Source organism: Phallusia mammillata, chromosome 7 (genome assembly GCF_965637545.1).
Source record: "Phallusia mammillata chromosome 7, kaPhaMamm4.hap1.1, whole genome shotgun sequence".
Lineage (NCBI taxonomy): Eukaryota > Metazoa > Chordata > Ascidiacea > Phlebobranchia > Ascidiidae > Phallusia > Phallusia mammillata.
Genome location: NC_137258.1, coordinates 24,412,969 through 24,438,152, shown reverse-complemented (window position 1 = coordinate 24,438,152; position 25,184 = coordinate 24,412,969). Strand labels below are relative to the sequence as shown.

The 25,184-nt window shown below is 34.5% G+C and overlaps 2 protein-coding genes across 5 annotated transcripts; one reads left to right on the top strand and one right to left on the bottom strand.

Annotated features, from left to right (window-relative positions):
• Nucleotides 1-33: 33 nt before the first annotated feature.
• On the top strand, nt 34-7,289 carry LOC145237235 (condensin-2 complex subunit H2-like). Of its 2 annotated transcripts, none has more exons than XM_080100030.1 (14): nt 34-147; nt 565-722; nt 1,059-1,134; nt 1,470-1,600; nt 2,039-2,178; nt 2,361-2,512; nt 2,873-2,926; nt 3,102-3,279; nt 3,622-3,689; nt 3,827-3,866; nt 4,531-4,668; nt 5,048-5,214; nt 6,168-6,317; nt 6,654-7,289. In XM_080100030.1, exons 1-14 carry the CDS (start codon nt 43-45, stop codon nt 6,777-6,779), a joined length of 1,683 nt encoding a protein of 560 aa, XP_079956156.1. In that variant the 5' UTR covers nt 34-42; the 3' UTR covers nt 6,780-7,289. The 2 variants fall into 2 exon arrangements, with proteins under 2 accessions (XP_079956156.1, XP_079956155.1); XM_080100029.1 differs by having other exon boundaries at nt 5,045-5,214.
• On the bottom strand, nt 7,282-24,959 carry LOC145237237 (paxillin-like). 3 transcript variants are annotated; one of them, XM_080100033.1, is made up of 11 exons: nt 24,831-24,959; nt 20,905-21,011; nt 19,588-19,690; nt 18,729-18,864; nt 15,434-15,551; nt 14,934-15,048; nt 13,702-13,814; nt 10,998-11,171; nt 9,721-9,951; nt 8,937-9,057; nt 7,282-8,657 (listed from the first exon to the last, which is right to left on the bottom strand). In XM_080100033.1, exons 1-11 carry the CDS (start codon nt 24,841-24,843, stop codon nt 8,497-8,499), a joined length of 1,392 nt encoding a protein of 463 aa, XP_079956159.1. In that variant the 5' UTR covers nt 24,844-24,959; the 3' UTR covers nt 7,282-8,496. The 3 variants fall into 3 exon arrangements, with proteins under 3 accessions (XP_079956159.1, XP_079956158.1, XP_079956157.1); XM_080100032.1 differs by lacking the exon at nt 24,831-24,959 and adding an exon at nt 21,318-21,363 and having other exon boundaries at nt 18,729-18,861; XM_080100031.1 differs by lacking the exon at nt 24,831-24,959 and adding an exon at nt 21,318-21,362.
• Between the last annotated feature and the right edge of the window lie 225 nt (nt 24,960-25,184).

Here is a 25,184-nt window from a genome sequence, read left to right as displayed (position 1 = left end):
GTTTAAATTTATATTTTATATATCGTGACTAATTTTATCACCATGGACCGTGTTCATAAATACGACTTTCTCATGCGTCCGATCAAAGACGTCATGAAAAACTGGAATATTGACATTGCAAACGTCCTTGAGGATTACCTCGAAGAAGTAAGTGTGCTAAAATAAATTTTATATATTTAATCCTCCAATTGTGTCCTTTATGAGTCCAATGCGTTTGCTGTTTATTATTCTGTTTGCAGTTTTAGGTCTTGTACAATTTTTTGCCACATCATTTGGTTGTTAAAATTAGTACTTAGTAACTAAATTCAGTTTGGCTATTGTATTTTACTGGGATTTTAATGAAAACAATAAACTATTGATCAATTGGTTTGCATTCTAAAGTTGTTTAGCTTGTCATTATTTGACTTTTTAGTGTCCAGTAAATCAAAGACTTTATGTTGTGTAGTTACAGAGTCTTTATTCTGTATTTACTTACTAGTTCATATATTTACCTAAGTTTTTACATTACCATGGCAAGTTTTTAAAATTTTTGTGGGAAAAGTAAATTTATTTTCTTACAATTAGATGGAAAAGATGACATTCACATTTGATGGTGGAAAAACCAACCTAAACTTTGCCGAAGCATCGTACTTAATTCAAGGCACTGCATGTGTGTGGGGCAAAAAAGTGGAGTATCTGCATTCACTTGTCCACAAAACATTAGAAATGATTAGTAAAAATCAGTAAGTTGCCAATATTATAACATCAACCATGTTAATGTCATAAACTTTAGTGTGTTTTTTCAGTGTGTCGAAATCTACTTAAAATAGTTTTTTTTTTACATTTTTTTGTTAAAACTCTGACAAAGCCTAATCTTGAGATTGTATTCATTGACTTATATTTTCTAGGAGGCATTTCAATCCAAAAACTGAAAGGTTATTTACGGCCGTCATGTCACTATGTTTTCTTTTCAGTTAAAATTGGTTTAGATTTAATTGTTGGCAAAAATAAACAACGGTCAGTTAAAAACGTACTCATTAAATCAGTGTTGTTGTCAAATCAATTCTGTGTATCTTCAGACATGACAAGGAAAATGAAAACAATCCAGCGGCTGCTGCAAACGATCGCCAGCATCACGATGAAAATGATGACAAAGTAGGATCCTGTGAAAATAATCACTTTGTTACTTTTTCCCCCCAATTGTTCTCTATTCAATGCCTGATGTTTTGCAGCCAACTTTGTTCGCTTTCAATTGCTTTATTATTTAGCTGTAATATTTTTGTCAGAAAAAAGCATCTTTCTGACATGTTTTGTTTATCATTTTCTTTTTTAAGTTGTGTGTGTGAACTTGTAACAATTCTTGAACTTGAACAACTTTCACAGTGATGGGTCAAATACAATTAACAAGCCTAGAACCAGTATTCTTTCAAAGCAATCATTGACTTGGAAAGGAAAAATGACATACACATGTTTTTTTTACCACTTTTCAGTACTGTAAAGTTCAGATTGGACAGAAAGGCAAGAAGTTGGTTGGATGTGACGAGGTTTCAGTTCCGATGTGGAAACCGGCCGAAGTGGTTGACAGGAGCAACCTCGACAGCAGGGGAACTCCCCTGTTAAAGTAAGAACTGAAATTTGTTGCCAGCAAATAGTTATCACAGTTAGTTTTTTGACACTTTTGGTGTCGTCTCAAATTTTACAAATGTAGTGTACAACAAGAAAACATGATGTACAGTTGCAGTTTATAATCTTCGAATTGGACGTGTTTTCAAATCTAGATATTCACCTTCGGTTAAAACTCGGTCAAAATTTAGCTTCTGATTTGTTTAATTAAAAAGTTTAAGTTTCAAAAAATGTGGATTTTCTGACAGGGATAAGTTTTTCATACAAATATGCTTTTTATGAGATAAGCTTCTCAATTTGTTCCAAACCAAACTAATTTAGAATAGGTTTAATGTATTTCAAAACTTGTTTGAAGAAGCACGTCAGATATTGATTGCAATTCTGAACAAACGCAGCCATAATATATTTTACACACCACATATCCACTTATTTATAGTGCAAAGGGCGAAGTGATGACGTACTATGGAGATGTAAAATGTGACTTTTCCACTATACTTGCCAGTGGGATTGCTGTGTTTGTAAATAAATTTGACAATATTGAAAAAACAATTGGATCCGTTGAAGCAACAGAAGAAGGTAACATTTAATAGTTTTTGTTTGTTAAAAACAGTTGAAATATTGTCAGTTGGACTTAGGAAATTAACTATTTTGTATGAAAGTTTGTTTTTTTCCCATTTTTTTGTTAAGTTTTGAAAGATGGTTATTCCGAGGTATTACAGAAACACTAAGACATTGAAAACATGTGCCTGTTTTTGAAGACAATGACACAGAAGTGGAGGTAAATGACAACATCCAGGATCACTCTATGATGGACATCCTTGATGATGTTGAAGATGTGGAAGTTGCTCCCAGTGGAAATGAAGAGGCGGAACAGATTTTCGATGAAATCATCACCGAAGTTGAAGAACAGGTGAATAGGATTTTTGGCAGCCACAATACAATATTGTGATGATTGTCAAAAATGCCACAAGTGGTGTAACTTTTAGTGATGTACCCGGTACTCGGTATCGATGGTATCGAATGATTTCCGTGGTATCAATACTCTACGAAATACGGGCAACTTATATACCTGCCAAACTTGGTATCGCTACTCGCTTCAAAATCTGGTATCATCCCATCACTAGTAGCTGTGAAAGTTATTGTTATATGAAAATCCAATGGTTAGTTTAAATTTACAAATATGTTTTGATTTATTTTCCAAAAACCTATTTCGAGCAGAATGGAATATTGTTGCCAGTATGTTTATTATTATTATTCAACTTTCACACAGGTGAATAGAAGAGAAATGAGGAAAAGAAATGTTGCAGTAACAACTTTAATTGAGGCAAGTTTTTGCTGATTATTATGTAGCCTTTTGGGTTATATTAGCTTTCATGAAAAATTTTTTTGCACAATTAAGAATCTTTTGCTGAAGTCCAGGTTTAATCCTCTTTTCCATTATTTTTTTTCACAAAAATTTGTCTTTAACATGAGTTTAATATGTGGTTTTTGTTCAACAGGAAAACCCAACAGAAGTAGTTCCTCTGAATCCTCACGAAAAGAATCAAGTTTGGTCGGCCAGACCTTTCACGAAAGGAAAACCATTTAGAATTCCACAATCACTGAACTCAAGGAAACGGAAGAGACACATTCCGGAAAAACCTGTTCTGATATTTTCTGAGTTTCTGAAACAATTGAGTAAGGTTCAATTTTATAGAACTCTTCTGGCAATTGTTTGAGTAAATGAGTAACTTTGTCAATTTGAGAAATACTGAAATGTTCAGCTGTGTTTTCATAGTGGTTGTCAGACTTGTTTAATTTGTGATTTTAATGAGCTCTGTTTTTTCCACAACTTGACACATCTTTTGGTTATATACTGCCTAAAAATTATGACAAACCGCTTTATCAACGAGATTTCTCCGTTTAATCAGTGTCTTGTCAAACATTTGTAGTTTTTAGCAGCTTCTTTCACACAACAACTTATAATGAAGTATTTTGTTGAGCAGTGCTGAGTAAATTAATTCATATTTTCAATCTTAGGAAATCAGGTGTGCACCAAACGAGCTGTAACAACTGAGAAGAAACTTCGAACGCAATTGTGGAAAGAGGTGACACATAAACTTTATTAAAACATATTACATGTTATTGTCCATTTGAGCTTCTCGCTTTTTTATTTTGATTTGGCATGAATACAATTTTATTGTTATTGAATACTTTTCTAATGATCTTACACAATTGTTTTTAGATACGTAATGCTCATGTTATACCAAGAAATCATCTACCTGGTAAGTTAGTTCAAAATGTTTAAACCAGTTGGATTATTTCAATATGTTACAACTTTAGATGTGTTATATTAACCTGGACAATAGTGCACACCAGGCAGCTTAAACACGGTTATAAAAAATCCGTTGCCTGCCGTGTATGCTGCACATGTCAGCTAGTGATGGGATGATACCAGGTTTTGAAGCGAGTACCGAGTACGAGTACCACATGTATATACCTTCGATACCGAGTACGATTACCGAGTATTTAAGTGTAGTGTTGTACTTAGTTGTATATCACTGGCTAATTCATCTGCCATGGTCGGGGTACAGGCGTGCACACACACATGCCGAAAAAAAATGTAATCACCACGTGATAGCGCATAAAAATATACGTAACTTTGCGGAACTTTTTCCCGATTTTGTGCTGTCCGAAGCAAATATTGGCAAGAAATTGCCCGTATTCTTATAGTGTAAATCGGCCTTCGGTACTCGCACGTTGGTATCGAAAACTGAGACAAAATATTTCGATACCGAGTACGAGTATCGATACCACTGAAACCGTTCAATACCATCGATACCGAGTACCGGGTACTCGTCCCATCACTAATGTCAGCTTCTTAGTGGGGATCGCCCGTTCGATCTACTATCTGAGTATAAAGGATTGTTTTGTTGTCATGTTGTGCAGATTTGGAGCATGCAGAAGAGGGTGATGTGTTTGAAGATCCTGATGTCATCAATGATGATGTCGATGATGATGATGTACCTGACTTCGATGACCTCGTTGATGATGTCAGAGAAAATGTGAACCATGAAAGACAACACGGTGAAAAGCTTTGGGTAGTGGCTGGTGATTGTGCAGCTAAATCATGAAAACGTTGTGAAAACATTTTTCAACATATCCTGTCGGTCAAGATAAATAATATTACGAAAAAACAGTACATGACATTATGGTGAAAAAGATGGTTACTTATGCTTTTATAGTTGATTAATGGAAACCAATTTGTGGATTTTTGTGATTAACTGGAATATTTGATTAACTAAAGGCAAGCTGCAGTTGGTAATTCAGTATGAAACAAAACACAATTTGCAATTAACTGAATTGTCTGTGTATTATAATTGTTGTGACATACTTTGTTGATTCTGCGCGATTTAGATTTTTTAAGTTCTACTGATTCATTTATTATTTTACATTTTTTAAGAAGTTGGAAGTGAAGAAATATCGCCAAGTGACATTTCAACTTACGAAGATCTCGTCCGACACCACATCGACAAATTCTACACCTCGGCAAAATTGTTTGTTGAAGAAACTTCCCTCGCACATCGAGTGAAACAGTGGGAACAAAGTGTCACTCCTTACTTGGTGGAACAAGTGAGTAGTTTTCAAACAATTTTTATGTTTTTTCCTAAATTTGTAGTGATGACAAACCATGTAAGCATTTTCAACAAAATCTTATCACTGCATGAAAGCTTGCAAGCAGTTTTAGAGCAAGGACATAGTTTCCAAGCAATTCTGGTGTTTCTATGAGCTACAGTTTGTTAGATGTAAAATTGTTGTAAGTTTTTGCATTTCTTACTGTGTCAAGTTTATGCTCATGCTGCTTGTAATCATGTAGTTCAGTGTTTCAACTTACACCATCTCAAAATGTAAACAAATGTCATAATTAAATGCTGAAACCAAGTTTTTTTTTATTAAAAACATGAATCCTATATAAGCTACAGATAGTTCACACTGTTTAAACCTATAGCGTCTCATCAGTACAACTAGCGACAAGAGATATAAGATAAAGTAGCAATCTTATGACACTTCTTGGACACATGTAGTTAATTGTTAAATATAAAACAGTGGTTCTCAAACTTTATTTTTATTGTTGGGGGCCCAGTGTTTTTTTAAGGTGTTTTGACCAAACCTTAAAAAAACCCTGGTCGGGGCCAAATGGTAGATTTTTAAGTGTTAGGGAGCCGCAAAAAAAACGAAACCTTGAGAAAATCACTAAAGATTATTACTTTGAAAGCTAAAATAGCAATGTTCGGTGGTTTCTGAGGTCTGGTGCGAGCCCCAAAATAAGTTGTTGGGAGCCACATGCAGACCTGAAAGCCGCGTTTGAGAATCACTGATGTAAACAAATGCCATAATTAAATTGGATAAATCAAGTTTTCTTTTAGTATAAGATTTGTCTTACCTAGGTTAGGGTGAAGTTAGGAAACTTTGATTGTTTGCAAGATCAGTTGTCAGTTGATAAACTTTGTATTCCTTGACATAATGCAGTCCTGCACTGAAAGACGGTCTTATGTTGTTTATGTTGATATTTTCTTGATATTTAGGAGGAAAGACCGGAGTTTGACATCCACAAATACGGTGATGAAGTAATCTCAGCATTTGATAACGTTGGAGAGGAAATTTTATTCACCGATATAGTGAAGGGAGAGGACAAATGGTCGATATGCAGGAAATTCGCTGCTGCGTTACAACTAGTAAGTTAATATATATGCTGCTAATTATGGTAATCTGGCCAGCAACCTGTTTCATTGCTTGGTTGTGTCAAAAGGGTAATGAATAATGTTTTGCTAGTAAATTTGTTCTTTAACTAATTTATAAAAAAATTCTTGTAGCCAACCTTTATTTCCATGATTCTTTTTTGTATTGTGTGTTTTTAGGTTTGAAAATCATAAAGGAGTTTGTTTTTCTAGCATAAATTGCTACTTTGATTTATGTGTATGCCATGAATGCTGGACTGATCCCAGTTATAAGTCTATGTTCTTTGCAGCTGAAAAATTGTTAGGTTTAATTTTAGTTTTTGTATCCTACAGGCGAACGACAACAACTTTCATCTTGAAACTGACGGAGAGCTTTCTGTAAACACTCTTAAACTGAAACTGGTTTCAAAACACAGATCGCGAGACAGATTTAACGATTATGCTCCAGTCACTGAATGAGCAACTATCGGTGGAAGCACATAAACTGATGGTCTGCTTGTCAAGTCGAGGTGTTGGGTTCGTTGTCAGCTGGGCTGAATGGAATAGGCCATGAAACCAGGGTCGTAAATAACTTGTAGCATAGAATATTTCCGCGTTTTGCACTTTTGTAAATTTTAGGGCCGGTCTTAAAATCAAATTTTATGTTTTAATTTTTTTTACCCTCTATGTGCTGAATGAATTTGCTCATTATACATAAAATAATCCACCTGTTGGATCTGGTTTGAAAATGTACAAGATTTTACATTATGAAATGACAAAGTCTTTGACACTGACTAATTTTGAAGCAATAGTTGTTATTGCATACTACATAGAACTTTGTTACTTGTTGCTTAAACCACTAGCTCGCAAACTAAGTTGTTTTATCATAACCAGCTTTTTTAACTTTTTGCAAATATTATGTTGACCAAAGTTCATTGTATTTTATCTGTCCTGGTCTTTTTTAAATACACACACGAAGACATTGTAGAAGCAGTTTGCTTTTATTTGTAGGTTAAGAGGAATTAAACTGTTTCCATTATATGTGTCATCATTAATATTATTTCAAGTATGTATAGCAAAAATCACCTGCGGGAAATTAAGCAAAATACACAAGCGAGTCAATATAAAAAAAAGGCTGAGTGAAACGTAATCCACAAAATGTTGCAAATACTAAAATGTAAAGTACTAGAGAAGATATACTTCACGATAAGGTTGAAATGTTGGCATAATTATGTTAAATTGGTGAAAGACTAATTAAACTAATGTACTTTTGGTTCTAACATTTTATTTTATTAGGAAGTTACAAAGTAATCATGGTATTTTGTTGCTGCAGGTTAAACTGCCGCCATGTAACCCATTCTTTGGTACCAGCAGACAGTAGAAATTTGGGGGGCACTCATTATTAGAATATAAACAGTAGTAAACAAAAAAGTCACAAAATACTAAACCACTCATTAAATGTATTTAGCTCAAATAAATGTTGGAGGGAAGGTTAGGCATAAATTTTATCTCCAAAATCTGGTAAGTGGTAAAAAGTGTTACTATAAGCAATTGTTAAATTGGGCACCTTACAACACAATATCTTTAATTTTTTTGTCATTATTTTGATTTTAAACAATATTTCCATGTACACCAGCAGGAGATGTTAATTTGTAGTTGGCAGTTTGACGAACAAGTGCAAATTTGTGTCATTTGATGAATTAAATAAATGCATGCATGTATGCTATTCCTATGCATTTAGCATGGACTGCTAAAAACAGCAAAAAAAATCGAAAATCATCAACTGGCATTGACACAAATGCAACAACCAAACTAACATTGAAAAGCAATTTGTATAGCATATATTGCAATAACAAACAGAGGCCACATGGTATATAAAACCAAAACGAGAAAAAACTAAAATACAGGACATAAACAACCACAAGAAAAATTTATTTGCGCCAAGCTGTAAAATGGGATTTCTCTTAATTAGCTTGTCCAGTGTAAATTTAATGCTTTTTTGTATATTTTCCAAATCCAAAATAATTGCTTTCAGAACCCATGTTTCTATTGTCCAACATATTTCACAAATTTGTAACAGAAAACGCTCAAAATAGTTCGACCTCCAAAAATACCCTTGAAGGGCATCTTGTGCAAATCGACCTTTCAAATCAACGAGGCCAAAATCCCGAAAGACAACAAAAAGTTATGGGAAACACTAGCCCATGTTTGGAGCAGCAAAAAGTTTTGCGAAACACTGGTGACAATATGGTTTCTCATTCTGCTCCTTAAAAGTGCCTTTGTTGAGTTGCTTGAGGCAAAATGCACAGACAAAATGCTCGGGGTGGAATTTCTTGCCCATTGCTGTAATGCAACGACCTGAAAAAAAGCAGAAAAGTGTTAAATACAACAGCATCAAAATTAAAAAAAACATTTTTGAAACCAATACACAAACACCAGCTGAAAACAAATATTTAAAAGAGAAATATCTATTGACTGACAGCAAATACTGTTTATTGAAGTAACACACAATACTTTACACAACAATATACACCTAACTATAAGCAAATAAACAGTTGGTGGCATCAAGACAACAAAATAATCAACAATGTATTTGTAACAAGCTTTACTGAATCAATTTTACATTTTCAACCTTACCAGTGATAGGTTTCTGACAACCAGAGCAGAGCGAACCACGCAGTAGATGGTAATGAACTTCACAATATGGTTGGCCGTCTGTCTCAAAGAAACTTCCGTTTGTGAACGGGGCAAGACACTCCTATGTAAAACAGGTTAAGTTGATAAGTTGACTTGATAAACTATGAAAGTTCATGGTTATTTATAATTAACAGTTAAGTATTCAACATTTTGTACTGACAAAAACAACAACATTTTTTTGTCTGTTTTTAGTTATGAAGCAATCATGATAACCCACCAAACCAAACACTTATTTTACTCCTAGTAATATCACTATTTACAAGCAAAAAAAACACGGCAGCAAGCATTCCCTACTAATGGCTTATGTAAAGAAATTGCAATTCTGATAGGTATAATTTTATTAGCTCATTTGTTCTTACTGTCTCATGTCAACATTGTCATGGTTTCTGAATCTTTACATTTATAGTGATACAATAAAATAACATCAAAAACATTAAAAATTATGAATAACCAGGTTTTTTTTAAGGTTTGGTTTGGGTGACCGCTAAGTAGTTTTAAGAGACCGCAAGTGTAAAAAATAGCCATATATTTGCAAGTCCAAATTTTGGGAAACCGCTGGAGAAAGGTGCAAAACACCTTAAAAAAACACTGTGAATAACCTAGAATAATAAACTAAACTGGTACCACCAATAGAACGTTGCAGCTTTATATAGCTCTGTGTATTATCTTCTAGAAACAATATGTTGAATAATTTAGTACAAACAATCTAGAAAAGTCAACCTACCCTGCAGACGAAACACTCGGGGTGCCATTGAGCGTTCAGCGCCGAGATATAGTTGGATAGAATCGGTTTCAAACAACCCCCGCATTTTGGTGCAAACATGTTGTAGTAGTCAGCCCGGCAGTAAGGTTTTCCCTCAAACTCATGGAAACCATCGTCACCGAAGAAGTTACTGCACATCGCACAGAAGAAGTGTTCTGGATGCCACGTCTTGTTAAGAGCAGTCACACATTGCTGGAAATTTAAAAAGATATGTTAATTGTGCAAGGGCAAAATTGTGCAAAAGGTAAATAGAAAAATAACTAATTTGTTCCAGCTACATTTAAAAGTATTTCAAGAATCATATTTTGAGACTATAAAGAAAACTTAATGACCTGTGTACAAAATATAATTTGATCGACTACAAGGTGTTGGCAAACTGTATCTAATATTGCTGGAAATGAAAACTCATTGTATAGGACAAAAGAAACAATTTATACGTTCAGATTGGCTTGGATTAATTTCTAACATCAAATATTTAATCCAACCAGTAAATGTTAAAAAAAACAAAGTTTATTTGTGATTTGTTTTAAGAAATTAATCTGCAATACAGCTTATTTTTTTTTATTACACCTTACAATTAACCAATTTAGTATTTCAAATTAATAACCCTGACTTGTCATTTATTGCAGCCAGGAATCATATATGTGCAATAAATGCTTGATACAGTTTTGTTATTTTATAAACAAGCCATAAAAAGGCTCCCACCCACACAGCCATGCCACAATACTAAGCATAATTACTCCCTAATTAACCTCAATTATGCACAACAACATGATATTTTGTGAGTCTTATAATATATGCTGTTGAAAGTATACTTGTAATGGCACATATAGTTTTGGCATATGGTAAAATAGGAAATTTGATAATGTCACAGCTCGGTCAACAATAGACATTTACATCAGGGAATTGTAAAAGATATTTAGTATTATGTAAAATTATGCTACAAGAAAACTGAAGTCATAAACAACAGCACAAAGGTTTTGAAGCAATGGATTTTACAATGGACATTATTGGGTGCAATATCAGACAATGCAATAGTGGAATGTTTACAAGTAGGGACAAGTTGAACAAAATAATTCTATATTATTTGAAATATTTACTGTTGTTTCCAAATTAGGCAGATTATTTTGAAGTATGAACACAACTTTTTCACTGTAAAACTGAACACAAAAACTTGAGATGAAAATTATTTTTTTATATTCTTATTTTAGAAACACAAACAATCATATTTTTCTTACCCCAAGAACAGGGCGGTTGCAATGAGCACAGTTGGGTGAAAACAAATTATGGTAATCCTTCTCGCAGTACGGCTTTCCTTCGCGTTCAAAGAAGGTTTTTGTTCCTATTTCGGCGTCGCATACAACGCACACGAAATGCTCTGGATGCCAAACTTTGCCCAGGGCTGTTGTGACCTGCAAAGTTCAAGCAAGAAACTGGTAAATATGGTTAAATTTCAGGGAATTATTTTAGGATGCACAAACTGTGGGTTATTCAGGTGTTACGTTTAAACTCAGTACATTTCTAAAACGTTTTTTCAGAAGAAAGTTTACAAAATTAGCAACATATCTTTTTTGTTCTTTGTAATTCTTTTTGACACAAATTTTTGGACACCAAATAGTAAAATCAAAATATTTTGACTGATAAAATTAACGGATTAGACAACTTTCTTTAATTTACCGATGCATTTTAAATTGTTTTGGGACTATACGAAGTTTGCAAAACAACATTTTAAGCAGCTACATCTGCAGGTAAAATAGATAACGAATTGGCAGGTAAATTTTCATCCTTTTTTCTTTCTTGGTTTTATCAACATTTGTATTTTGTATTCACCCTTTAACATTAACATTTTTTCCGATAATAATATAACATTAGAAATATTTTTTCACAATGTGATTTCTATTTTTTGATTATAGTTATAACTTGTCAAAAAGAATCTTGAATTATAGTTTTGTAAGCACAACAAAACTTCACATATTGTGGTTACAGTTGAAACTAGAAGAGTGGCTTAGCACATATTGCCCTTGCATATACACTATAACCTATTTTAAAACATAAATATATTTCCTATGCTTATTTTGTATTGGGTCCCATATTAGCCATCGTCTTTTATAACTTTAGTCGTTTCTGCAGGCAAAAACTCATGGGTCCCCACACATGCAAAGTTGAAGATAATGCAATTCAAGAGATAACCATGAGAAAGTCGGGTGTTGTAAGGTAAAACACAGTGATCGGCACTGGGCTTAAATAATAATACTATGTAGAATACAAACTATAAAATTAGATTCACCCCAGATATTGTTTGAAGTATGTCCTATTTAACGTTTTAAAAAACTGACCCATATTAGGGGGCTAGTAGGGCAACTAATTGGGTTCGACACACAAACTAAAAAACATATAAAAAGCACAATGACTGAATCAACAGTACTGCAAAATTTCAGCCTAATCCGCCAATGTTTAAAATTTCGACCACTAGAGGTGTTTTGAGCAACAACCGTTACTGTTTCTGACGTCATAGGGCTGTTAACAAGCCCCTAACTGCCATGGCGCAAAAACGTCCACCAAGCAACATACAACTGCTTGCCCTTGTAACACTATTGCTCCAAAGAAATCTTTTGTTTGTGGTGCCCAGTAACATACAAATACGTTTTACACTTTAGGGCAGTGGTTCTTAACCGGTGGGAAATTTCCCACTAATGTTTTCGGAGGGAAATTATGTAAGCTTGAAAAGAGCAAACTCGCGCTCGAGGGTCGAATCCGGCTTTGAATTAACCATTGAAATTTACTTTACTAAAAATTTTCTGCAATGACATGTAAGATTAATTTCACAAAGGTTTACAAGACACATACAAATCCAAAGGCCGTTTGTTACATCACAGATAAGACTGAAACCCACTATGACTTTGCTGTTGTGCGCGAATAAAAGCCTTTCCTTTGTTGATTGTGATGCAATAAATGAATAATGCAAGCAGAGCAGACTCTTCAGTATTCCAAAAAGTTTAATCTCTCACAGAAGCACAATTTAAACCAAATGAGATTGCAGTATACCTTTAGGGTCCAGACCAAATCGCTCCACAAAATTATTTTATTCAAAATATATTTTTTTTGTTAACATAGGGCACAAAACATGATTTTAAAAATAACAGAGGGGGAAATTCGAAGTTGGTGATTGACGTTAGTGGGAAACCACACCAAAAAGGTTAAGAACCACTGCTTTAGGGGCTTGTGGGGTAAATGTTAGGACAACAGGGTTGAACACAACAATCGACACCTATAAATGGCATACTATACAAAAAATCCAAATTTCAGCCAATTCTGACACTGTTTAAAAACTCACCCATTTTAGGGGGCTAGCGGGGTAAATACTGGGGTTATCAACAAAAACAAAGTGGGATGCACATCTACATGAATATATCTACCATCTGTATAAGTTTCAGCAACATCCATCAAGCATTTGATGGAAAAACGAGTCAGACAAACTTCGGGGAAAAAAAACATTTTAGGAGGCTAGCTGGGTAAATACTGGGGTTATCAACAAAAACAAAGTGGGATGCACATCTACATGAATATATCTACCATCTGTTTAAATTTCAGCCAAATCCATCAAACACTTGATGGAAAAACGAGTCGGACAAACTTCCGGGGAAAAATACCCATTTTAGGGGGCTAGCGGGGTAAATACTGGGGTTATCAACAAAAACAAAGTGGGATGCACATCTACATAACTATATCTACCATCTGTGTAAATTTCAGCCAAATCCATCAAACATTTGATGGAAAAACGAGTTGGACAAACTTTGGGAAGAAAAAAAAGGAAGAAAAAAAACGAAAAAAAAACAAACAATTCGAGTAAAACCAATATGTGTCCCCTTCAGGGAAGGGGACCCATAATGATAAACATGCGAAGAATGCAAACAAACATATTGAAAATATTCGAACACATACCTCCCCCATAACAGGTTTTCCACATGCTCCACACGAACCTTTCGATGCCGGAACGATTCCTTGCTTCACCAAATCAGTGTTCATGTCCTTCAACATCTCGTCAAGGTCGTTGGCTGCGAAGAATGTGTAAACATATTTATTGAGAAAAATATTAGGGTTTACCAGATTCTCAAAATTCCTGAGGTTTCAAGTGTACAGCACCCTTGCTTGGGATTTTTTGCAGTTTGTTAAAATTTTGTGTTTTAACATGGAATGCAAAAGAATTTTAATTGATTAGAATTTGGGAGTTTGAAACAACAAAGATGTGAAGAGAAATGTGTTTTAGGTTATTTGTGGAGGATTTTGGTTGTTTCTTGTGGTAGTGATTCCTGTCAGTAGCAGGAGAAAAGAAATAATAAATCAAACTTTGTGTCCGGAAACAGCAAATTATAAACACAAATGTCTGCAAATTAATTCATATGACTTTTAGGTTAGTTTGATAAATAAGCAAAAAAAATCAAAATTTTAAACTAGTTGATGCCAAATAATTAATTTCAGTAGCAAAACTTGCACAAGCTTCATTGTATGACTGATCCAAGACTGCAGTGAATAAAAAACATGAATTCATCTATTTATAAACACGGAGGCCAGGCATGATTCGGATGCAGTCAGGTTTATTATGAATCAGAGATCGGTTATAGACAGGAAATAATGTCAAACATGTATGTATGAACGTTTCAACACTTGTAAGAATCATGAGCCTCAACAGGTTACAGTCTGGAAGTTATGCATAAGTAATATGAGCGGTGGCAAACATGTTGACAGGGAGTAGTATGATATACATGTAGGGTAAATTAAAGCCACCTTTACCCCAAAAAACCTCACACGATTAGTTTTTTAATGTTTAGTTCTGAGTTTGGTTTTTGTTTTTTGATTGGACTTATGCAACAGCTGAATTATTTGGCTAAACGCGTTTGCATCATGTTCGTATAATAGCTATAAACAATCTAACACTTATTCTCTGCAGCCATTAATACAAAACTGAAACTAACAAAAATACTAGTTAAATTAAACAAAAAATTACCCACTGTTCATTAAAACAAATCTAAATGTAAACAAAGCTTAAAACTAGTTACAACACAAAATGTGCTACACAATGAAACTACACCATAAACAGCTTGTTGCAGTTAATTGCACCCAAAACATATATATAGAGAGTAAGTAGCATGAAAACTATTTGATTGGTCACTTACAGTTCGCTTGTTGTACAACAGGTGCGTCCTGAACTACTGGGATTGCATGGGATCTTGATTTGTCAGGCTTTGCATACGGAGGATCGCTTTTGTCGCTTGCAATACTGTCAGAGTCCTGGAAGCATAGAAAATAGTAGTAAAAAAATAATACCAAAACATGCAAATATGCTACAGGAGCTTTAAAAGAATAATTTACCTAAAACACAACCCTATAAATAGAACTAAATTTTTTTTTTTCAAACGTTTATATCCTGATGAAGGCATCTCGTATTGGACATAGAAACGACGATTAAATATAATAATAAAAAATGCTTAGGTGAGCAATACTGGTTTTATAAAAATATAACATCCAGTACAGTTTTGCAAGTTCCTTGTATTTTGTGGATTTAACAGCAACGTTAGTGAAAGAATAATTGACAAATTGGGCAAAATGCATTTAGAAAAACACCAATAACGGCCTTAACCTTACATATGTTGTAAAATGTCAACCTAAAACCTACCCTTAGGGGGACTTTAAAATCCACCAATGATGCCATGAGATCATCGAGTTGCTGTGCGGCAGAAGAAGCTGATGCAGTGGGAGAATCGTTGGGTTTCTTCGGAGAATGGCTGTTGCTCCTGTGAACGAAGAAACACAAACAAAATATTAAAACCCATAACAAAACATATAATTCTGAACACCAAGAAAAATATAGCATAATTTGGGCAAAGTGCAACAAATACTAGAAGAGTGGCTTTCTGATATACTTCCATTTTATATATTCTATAGTATACGATATTTACCAATTTACTATACACATCATTTGATCTACACATATGATTGTTTTTGTAAACAAAAACTAATGGGTCCCCACACGCATGTTTGTGCGGATTTACGGTAAACAAATGTTGCGGTGATTTTTACATTCTTAAGGACAAATTTTTAGAAAGCATTAACCCAACAATAAAAAAAATTGTTCGTATTCTTTTTGCACTATTATTGTCATATAATTACAAAAACTTTAAAAAAGAACAAAAAAAATAATTTCAATTGATTCTCTTGCTTTGACCCAGATATTGTGGTCCAAGGTCAGGTTTCAAACACATTTTTTTCTAGAAAGCTGTAACAGTTGTGTTACAGACACTTTAAATTAAAAAGCAATTTGCTACAAGTGTATACATAACAAATTGTTTTTCATTTAACTTTGTTTCGCAAAATGAGTACCATTGACCTGTAGTAACCTCTCAGGGTGCACACGCCAAACGACTGTTTGGCCTTTGGACACCGTTTTCAATAGCACGCCGTCATTCGTGTTCAACAATACTGTTAAGCCTAATTTATACATGCCTTGAGTATTGACTCCTAAATTGATTGTTAAAAAAACGCTACGTTATGAAGAAAGTTCTGAGCTGTGTTTGTAATACCGACTAGTTGACCTTAAGTAACCCGTGATCATGCGGCGGCCAACCTGACAGCGAGCATTTAAAAAAACATTTATTTGGCAAAAAAGTCAAGTTAATTTTTTCATCTTAACTTTTATTAACAAAGTTTTTCTTGACATATACAAAACCGAAGCACGGTTATTAGGCTTAAATCACGTCATAGGTGTAAAACCGCCAAAACTAAAAATGTGAGTGATAACTTAATAAAACGACATAGCATTGTTGTGCAAAACAGCTGATTTCTAATCACTGAAACGATGTCTCGTAAAACGTCTGTCCGACGTCAAGCTGAGCCCTCCCGCTATCGTAAACCAGTGAGTTACTCTCTTGGTACTTCTGCCTACAGTGTCTTTCTTGACCAAACGAGCGTTAGACACATTTACGTTTCGGGGGCCTGTGGGTGAATCTCTGGGTCATACGGGGTCAAAATTCACATGGACCATCTTTAGACCAATATCTGTAATGTGTGTAAAATTGAAAAAGTTTGAACCATTCTTTCTTGAACAAAACGTGGGAACAATAGCCGTGCTAAAAATTTCACGTTTTGGGGTGCTGTGGGTGAACCGAGGGATCAAACGGGGTCAAAATTCACATGGACCATCTTTAGACCAATACCTATTATGTGTGTAAATTTGAAAAAGTTTGAACCATTCTTTCTTGACCAAAACGTGGGAACAAATCCGCGCTAAAAATTTCACGTTTTGGGGGGCTGTGGGTGAACCGAGGGATCAAACGGGGTCAAAATTCACATGGACCATCTTTAGACCAATATCTGTAATGTGTGTAAATTTGAAAAGGTTTGAACCATTCTTTCTTGACCAAAACGTGGGAACAAATCTGCGTTAGAAAGAAAAAAAGAAAAAAAAAATATACACAAAAACAATATGTGTCCCCTTCAGGGAAGGGGACCCATAATAAGTGAAACATATCAAAAAATATATATATTCAGAAAGTTATTCATTTTGATTTAAAAATCTGTTTTACCTTTTCAAAAAGTTAAATTTGAAAAAATTCATCTTGCCAGAACTCAATGGTTTGCCAAAACTATTTCACATTAAAATCTCTGTGACAAAAACTTCCAACAGTTTCTAACAACAATAGACACTTTTCTGTCAGTCAAACTGCAATTTATAAACCAGAATCCTTTACTACAGCGTTGTGACGTAAAAATCACTCATTCACACAATAATTTGTTTTACACAAAACTGTTTCATTCCGCCTACGACAGGAAACACATCACACATCGAACTGGGAATTTCCTGGTGATTGGAGTTTGACGTCTGAATACTCAGGTCACCAAAACTTACAAATATGGAATTTGTGAATTGAAAGCAGGTGTGGGGAATTAATCAGAGACTAAAACGGAGGTGACCAAAATGACTTTACCTTACAAGCAGAATGGCTACAGTTAGGTGATGTATTTAAGTTGCATAGTGTATATATATATGCTAAAATGATAAACAACTTTGAAATTAGTCTATTTGCTATGTTGCAATTGCCTTTCAAACACAAAACAGACCTTAGATATAATTGTCAAATAAACATGCTCATTTCTGTGGTAAACTGTCAAAAATGTTTATATGTATTCACTTCTCATGAATATTTTATGTTTAATATTATTCTGTCCCTTAAAAACTCTAATGGACCAGCATTTAGTAGAGGAAAGGTAAATATTTACACAAACTGGAAATGTAATTGACAAACTGTCTGAGCTCAAGTGATTGGAATGTAGAGTGAAAGTTTACTTATGACACTCGTAAGCAGGAAATTACAACTTCAGAAAGCTTTAAACAGACTGGGGAGCTATGGATGTGCCGGCATAATTATTTCCTTCAACACACAAGCTTGCAAATGAGCAACAATTAGTGGCTTGTGTAGAACCCCACCCACAAAAGACACAGATAAGGCAAAAACCTGTACATTAGTGAACTCAACTGGTGGACCTTAAGTGTGGGAGTGAAACACCTATGTGCTAAAAGCAACCTGGAAATGCCTGTAATACATGAATGATCCACCTATGGTTCAAGATACAGCTTTTTCGAACCTTGCCAATAAATCAGTTGGTAAAACATCTATGATTTTTTAAGAAATTTGTCCACAACTTGGCAAACTTTTGCAATAAAAATTTCAAACATACACAAAGCAATAGAATTTGTTAGGCAGGTATCTTTAAAAGAAAGTTTAGAGAGGTATCAACATTTTGCATGGCTTTTGAATAAATATGGGCATAGAGTATAATGCATAAATAATCAATATCAAATATTTTCATTTTTTAGCCAGTTTCTTATCCTTGGTGGCACAAAATGAATTATTTCTGTTTTTTAAAAAAAGGGTTTTCAATTAAGTTTTTGTCATTAAGATTAGCACACATACATTTGGGATGAGGAGTCACTTTCCAGTTCACCAAGGATATGATCGATGTCCACTGTCTTTTTCTTCGGTGGTGGAGTTAAAGGTTTCATGACTGGTTCGCTCGGAAACTGAGGGGGCTGCGTCTGTACGGGTGCTTCTGAAAAAAAAAATCAGATGAAATTAAAAATTATAAGTAGTAAAAGCTACCTTAACCAGGAAGATGTTTTTGTACATGTTGCCATTTTATATATACATACTACATCCTATTTCATGGCCATCCACATGCATCATCTGTCAAACTCACAGATTTGTTCTAATTTCTTGAGGGTCCCTATTGTAAAATGTACATATATATACCAGATGAAATTAGGAGTTGAAAGTAGATTTACTAACCCATAAAAAGTACAACCAGTAGCAGAGCAAGTTTTGACCAGCAGTAATATATTGCCAGGCACACCCATTAAGTACACAAATCACTGATGTTGCGTTAAGATGAAGCGTTTTCGAAAAAATAACTTAAATAAACCAAGGACCCATTGAAAACCTGCCCTGATTACATCTGGGTAATGTTCATTTTTACTTGTTTTAGTTTCACAATACAAAACTTAAAATTTTCAAAACACTGCATTCTAAAAAGAAAATAGGAAGCAACAACCGTTTTTTATTTGACAGTTAAAAAAATGAAAAAACTTTTGTATTAGTGATTGTTTGGTGGGTTTACCAATCAAAAAGGGCTAAATGTTAAGAAATATAGCAGTTAAGATGCATTTACTTTACATAATAATATTTTCTATGAAGATATTGATCAGGTAAAACAGAGTATAGTTTACGTTATTTTGTGGGTTTTTCTGAATATTTACATGCATTTATTATGACATACTTTTTCCAATAGCATCATCAGTGCTGTAGAGATCTTCCAGTAAAGAATCCAATTCACTCAGATTTCCCTCCAGTGCCGACATTGCTGCTGTTTTACTATTATTCTGCACAAAAAGGTTTTTGTTTACATAACAAAATTTCAAAAGTACGATACTCGTAGAAAACATATCTAACAAAGAGAGGTTGTTTCAAGAAGCAGATAAGTTTCCAGATGAAAGTGAAATAGTAGTTATTTACATAATATACTTCATAGCTTGTTAGTCTATATTGTGCAAGCCGATTTAAAAATGGAGAAGAACGAATGACTTGAGTGTTCAGCCTTTTTTTAAAAATATGTTTAAGAACAAGATTTAAGCACTGCCCTATTCCTAACCATGCAGTCAGCACATAAGTTTTCCTACAAAGGCTCAAACATAAAAAGTAAAGCAGCCTTTCATAACTGGCAGCCGTTTCTGTCAAATAAACTATATATAAACCAACTTTATGCTGCAAATCACTCGGGTATTTTAAACCTAAATTTTACCACTTTAAACTCCAATCAGTCCAAAAATCCAATCTCTTAATCTATGTGCAAAGTAGTAGCAGCTCCATACAAAGCAACCAGTTCTAATCCTTTGTGCAGCAAAAAAAACTCTTTTGCTACTTCAAATCTATTCTACATGAAATTTCGTTCCACTAATGCACCGTATTCAGCCTAAATATCATCTTTTCTTTAGCTCTGTGTGCAGCAGCAGTGTTCTTCAGCCAACAAAGAACTGCCTAACTAACATTAACCCACATAATATTAGATAAACCGGTTGTGATGCAAATGTTAAGGAAATAGCAAAGGTTTATCTAAGCACATCCATTTTATGGCATCTGTTGCACCATGCAGTAACTAACAGTTCAAACTGATACATGATGCCACCTGATTCAAACCAGCTCAAGCATTTCCTCATTCAGCCATTGTTCTTGTCTGTCCAGTTAGAACTTCCTTCAATGCATCGAGTGCAGTGCATAGAAAGCGAACAGACAGTTTCCAAGTTTGAGCTTGGTTTGCTGATCAGGATGTAAGTTTTCTGTTTATCTTGTGGAGTAAGTTTACAGCTACTATGTATATCTCTGTTGTTGGAAATCATTTCTTCTGACATTATCTATTGTCTGAAAGTTGATTTTTGAGACCTATAGCTGCTGCGTCACCATGTTGCATAAATCTGACTTAATTTGTGTATAAAGTTATTTTGCAAGAAGCAGATCAAGATTTTTTTCAAATCCATTACAGATACAATATTGTACCAGAAGTAGTTTAAAAACTTAAAATTGCACAACAAACTCTTACTGGAGAAATTTTATCTGAGATAAATTCATCGCTGTGATTTGCGTTTTTGTTCGGACCGTATGTTGTCTGTGCTGGAATTGTCGCCTGCAAGTCTTGCAGCAAAGCATCTGCACAAAAACAAGATTTTTGGTAAGTTACTTTGTTGCAGTTGTTGATTAACTAGTTATAACTTACATTTTTAACACTTAAATTACACAAACTTTTTGTTAAGAACAGGACCAAAAGTCAGTGTGATGAAATAGTTCAATTTTTTTAAAAACAATACTAACATGTGCAATAAAATTGTATTTATTCCATAAAACAAAAATTAGGAACTAATTCATGATGAATTAAGTCTAAAAAACTGTGGAAGGTAAAGTGCATTGTTGCCAAGTTTTGATTTTTAGAATAAGAAAAACTTTCAAACATTTTACCGGGAGGTCTGAGACACATCATCAGTGACGAAAAAATCAATTTAACAATTTAAAAATTACAGTAAATTTATCAAGGTAAGCGCCTACAATGCAGTAGAGAAAAGTTTTTAACATTCAACACATTTCATATGCTACATCCACACAACATAACAGGATACAAGTCCAAGTCATTTAATGTCATTTTGAAACTTTGAATAGAGCTGAGCTAGCCCTGTTTCCGATACATTCATATTTTGCAACAAGATCAATACTAATACACTTGTTGCTTCCTAATAAAGAAATGTTTCACTCTCCTGCTCATAAACTTTGTTACATCACATAACATGTTTTCTAATGAATACAAACATCTGATTCAATTCTAAATAAAAGTGTCTATTAAAGTTCCACTGATTACTAATTTATAGGTTTCTTTGCTTATTTTTTATCATGTGTTCATAAATAACAAAAAACTGTAAGCAAAGCAACAACAGCAAGTTATCACTGTTTGTCCTCAAAACAACCAACTCTGTAATCATTAATATTCCCACTCCCTTTGTTGAAGTATCAGACACAAAGTTTGTGATGTAATTGATGTGGTGAACTCACTGACCCCGTAATTTTCGTGGGAATAACGTGTTTGAAACGCTCAATGGAATTTAATAAAATCTCGTCAACAATTCCTTGTAATCGCTTCCATCCGTCTTTCTCGGAAAAGGGTAACTCCCAGCAAGAAATCAAGACAAAACAACGATGACTAATACGGCATCCACATAGACAAGTATTTTTGATGTTTGTTTATTATATGTTACTGTAGCTGATAGTTAAAATGCTACAACCAGTCAACGACTAAGGAACTTTCAGTCAACGCAATTTCGTTATCCCAGGACCATTACCCTGTGGTCTGCGACATTTAGTTCGGTCAAAAGCAAAGGTCGCTTTGGAATTCGGTCTTTTGATCAAATCAGCGTTTAATGACAAGCGCAGGTTTCAGCAGTAATGTCATGCTGTGCAGTTGATTTCAGCACGGTTAAACGCGGCATGGATTGACTAGCATCAGGTTATATCAGGTTTAATACGCACACAAACCCAATTAGGCGATCAGCCAACCTGCATCCAAAATTCACCACGACGCAAGTGACGTCACAAGGCCTTTTTGTGACGTATACGCCACTCAGAAAGGCTTCCGGTAAGACTGGCTCAATTCGTGACAAGTTACCGGGCACAAAATTTTGGCGCAAACGTGGTGAAAATATTTAATTTCCTAATTTTGTTTCATGCGCCAAAGGTGCTTAAACTGTCGAAGGGATTTGCTCTTGTTCGAGCGTTGAACCTCGATTAAGAGAAAATCGTTCCGCCGCCATTCTCACAATCAATCGCGTGCCGGCGGAAGTGCATTGTTGCCAATAATGAGCTCTGTTTGTGACGTAACAATATCGAGTTGCGTGCGTTGCCTAATTTGCTTTCACACTGGGCTAGCAAAGTAGTTGTGTACAAGTAAGGTTATCACCTTAAATAAAACACGCTTTGGGAAGTTTTGTCTACATGGGATGTTAATTTGCTGATTAAGACAAACTCACGTTTTTCGCTAACCTGGCTTTTTTGACAAAGGCTTCGTGTAACCAAAGTTGCGTGACAAACTTAACTTAAGTAGTTTTTTCACCATAAAATGAAGTAATTTCTGTCTTGACGGAAATTTGATGTCCTTTACCAACACCTTTACGGTAAGCTCAAATTTATCGCCAAATCTCTCGCTAACCTTGCTTCAATCATACTGGTGAAAATATCACAACTATTCTATAAATATGCGTTGAATCCTGTTAACAAACAAATCCATAAAATAAAAAATATATACCTTAAAACTGTTTCCTTAGTCACTAAATCTCAAACAAAACAATACAACTGCACCTCACACACGAAACGTAAGAAGTCAGCAAAATTCACAAAAACGCTAAAAACTGTTTTTTTATCTGTTTTTTTCTGCATATTTCTCCACCGCAAACTGTCACAATGATAAACATCTAACGGAAGATGAAATGAACTGGCCTCTGTTAGCGCCGGGAGCGCAAAGAAACGTGCCTTTGCCCGATGCAAACAAATTCCTCCACCGAACTTCGCCATTCATGTACGCCCGGCGAAGGCGCACATCGTCTCTATGACGTCATAGTGAAGAGGAAAATTCTCGCATACGCAGATTAACAGCAAAAATCCTTTTAAGGCTCAAACGCCGTCGGAGTGGGTCTGCATGCCGCGTGTCTGCTCAAGCGAAGCCACAAGACTATGCTTTTCCAAAACCAAAATACGACACAATTCTAGTTGATGCGTGGCGGGCTGTTCCAAGCCTGGCACTGGCCAATGCGCATGCAATGCTGTGCTCCTTAATTACTGAGCTGGTTGCAATGAAATGAAACCCAATTTAAGAAAAACTGTAGCAGTGGTGGTCTATTTGGAAACGTTTTTCACACATAAAAAATATTTTTTCTTTTTCTCGATTTTGTATCCTCTTTACATATATTTATGCAATACGCAGGTTTATTTTTATGTGAAAAAATCATATTTAAGGAAGCTTGGTTGAAAATGTAACTTTATATCCTTGTTACTATAAAAAAACATCCCAAAAACATTGCTGTTTCTACTGTAGCGTAACAAAACAACAGAATTTGGAAATTTTCTTTTTATGTGGACACAACAATACATGCTGGTCCTTTTTTATGTGTGTTTTGTTGCATTTTATGTCACAATTGTCCAAGCATTGTGTTTATGACAACACAAACCAAACTACAGTCTCATAACTCCTTTTATCGTGAACAATAAGAGCAAGCCTTTATGCTTTGTTTGTCCAGCAGGCCAAGAGTAAACAACAAAGAATGCCCATTGTGACACAAAAATCCCTTTGTGATGGGACTAAAATCTTAATGTTTCTGAAACACATGAGTTTTGATAATACTTAAAACTTTGATGTTCTTGGATATAGTGATGTTAACATTTAGGCAAGTGCTTACATAAACTATTGACACCATTTATTTCCAGCTCTGTATGTTTGGTTGTGGTACTAAAACAGGTTACGTTAATTTTCATTACTCTCAGTGTTTTTTTAAGGTGTTTTGGGGGACCGAAACGGTCAAATTTCTCCAGCGGTTTCCCAAAATGGCTATTTAAGCAAATATGGCTATTTTTTGGTATTTAAATGAAACACTTGCGGTCTCTTAAAACTACTTAGCGTTCACCCAAACCAAACCTTAAAAAAAAACCTGATTACTCTAATAATAATTTAAAGTTTTGTTGTTTAAAACAACATTTCAATATATGCAACCAAACATGTAGTCATGTGACGAAACAATGATTTGTTTATTACATGTCGCTGCACTTATATGGGCAGTTCTAAAACCCCAGCATACACCAATGCATCCTTCAATCACAACATGATTCATAGTCCACCATTATGTTACTGACGAAATATGCCATATGCCTAATTTAGATATATAGTTATGAAGGGGTTTAGCAATCTAGCCAAACAGTTGGTAACTAAATGCTTACCTAAGTCATCCATTCTGTGGTCCTCTGTTCCTATTCCACAATTTGTAGTTATCGGATTTTCCTTATCAGTACGCAGTATTAAAATATTTTACTAATACAATTTTGACAATGTACCTATGATGTTGAAACAACAAATTATTTAATCCTAGGTCACAACTATGAAACTTTTATACATTCAGATAATATAAACACATGCCTTTCACTTAACTTTTTAGATAGATTTTCAATTGGAAAAAATAATGATCATATTTTGCTTTACAGTGCAAACAATTTACTTAAATTAATGAAAAATGGTTTCAAATAGTTTTGGAAACAACTTTTGTCCGATATTTTGGCAAATGCCCATACTGTCAT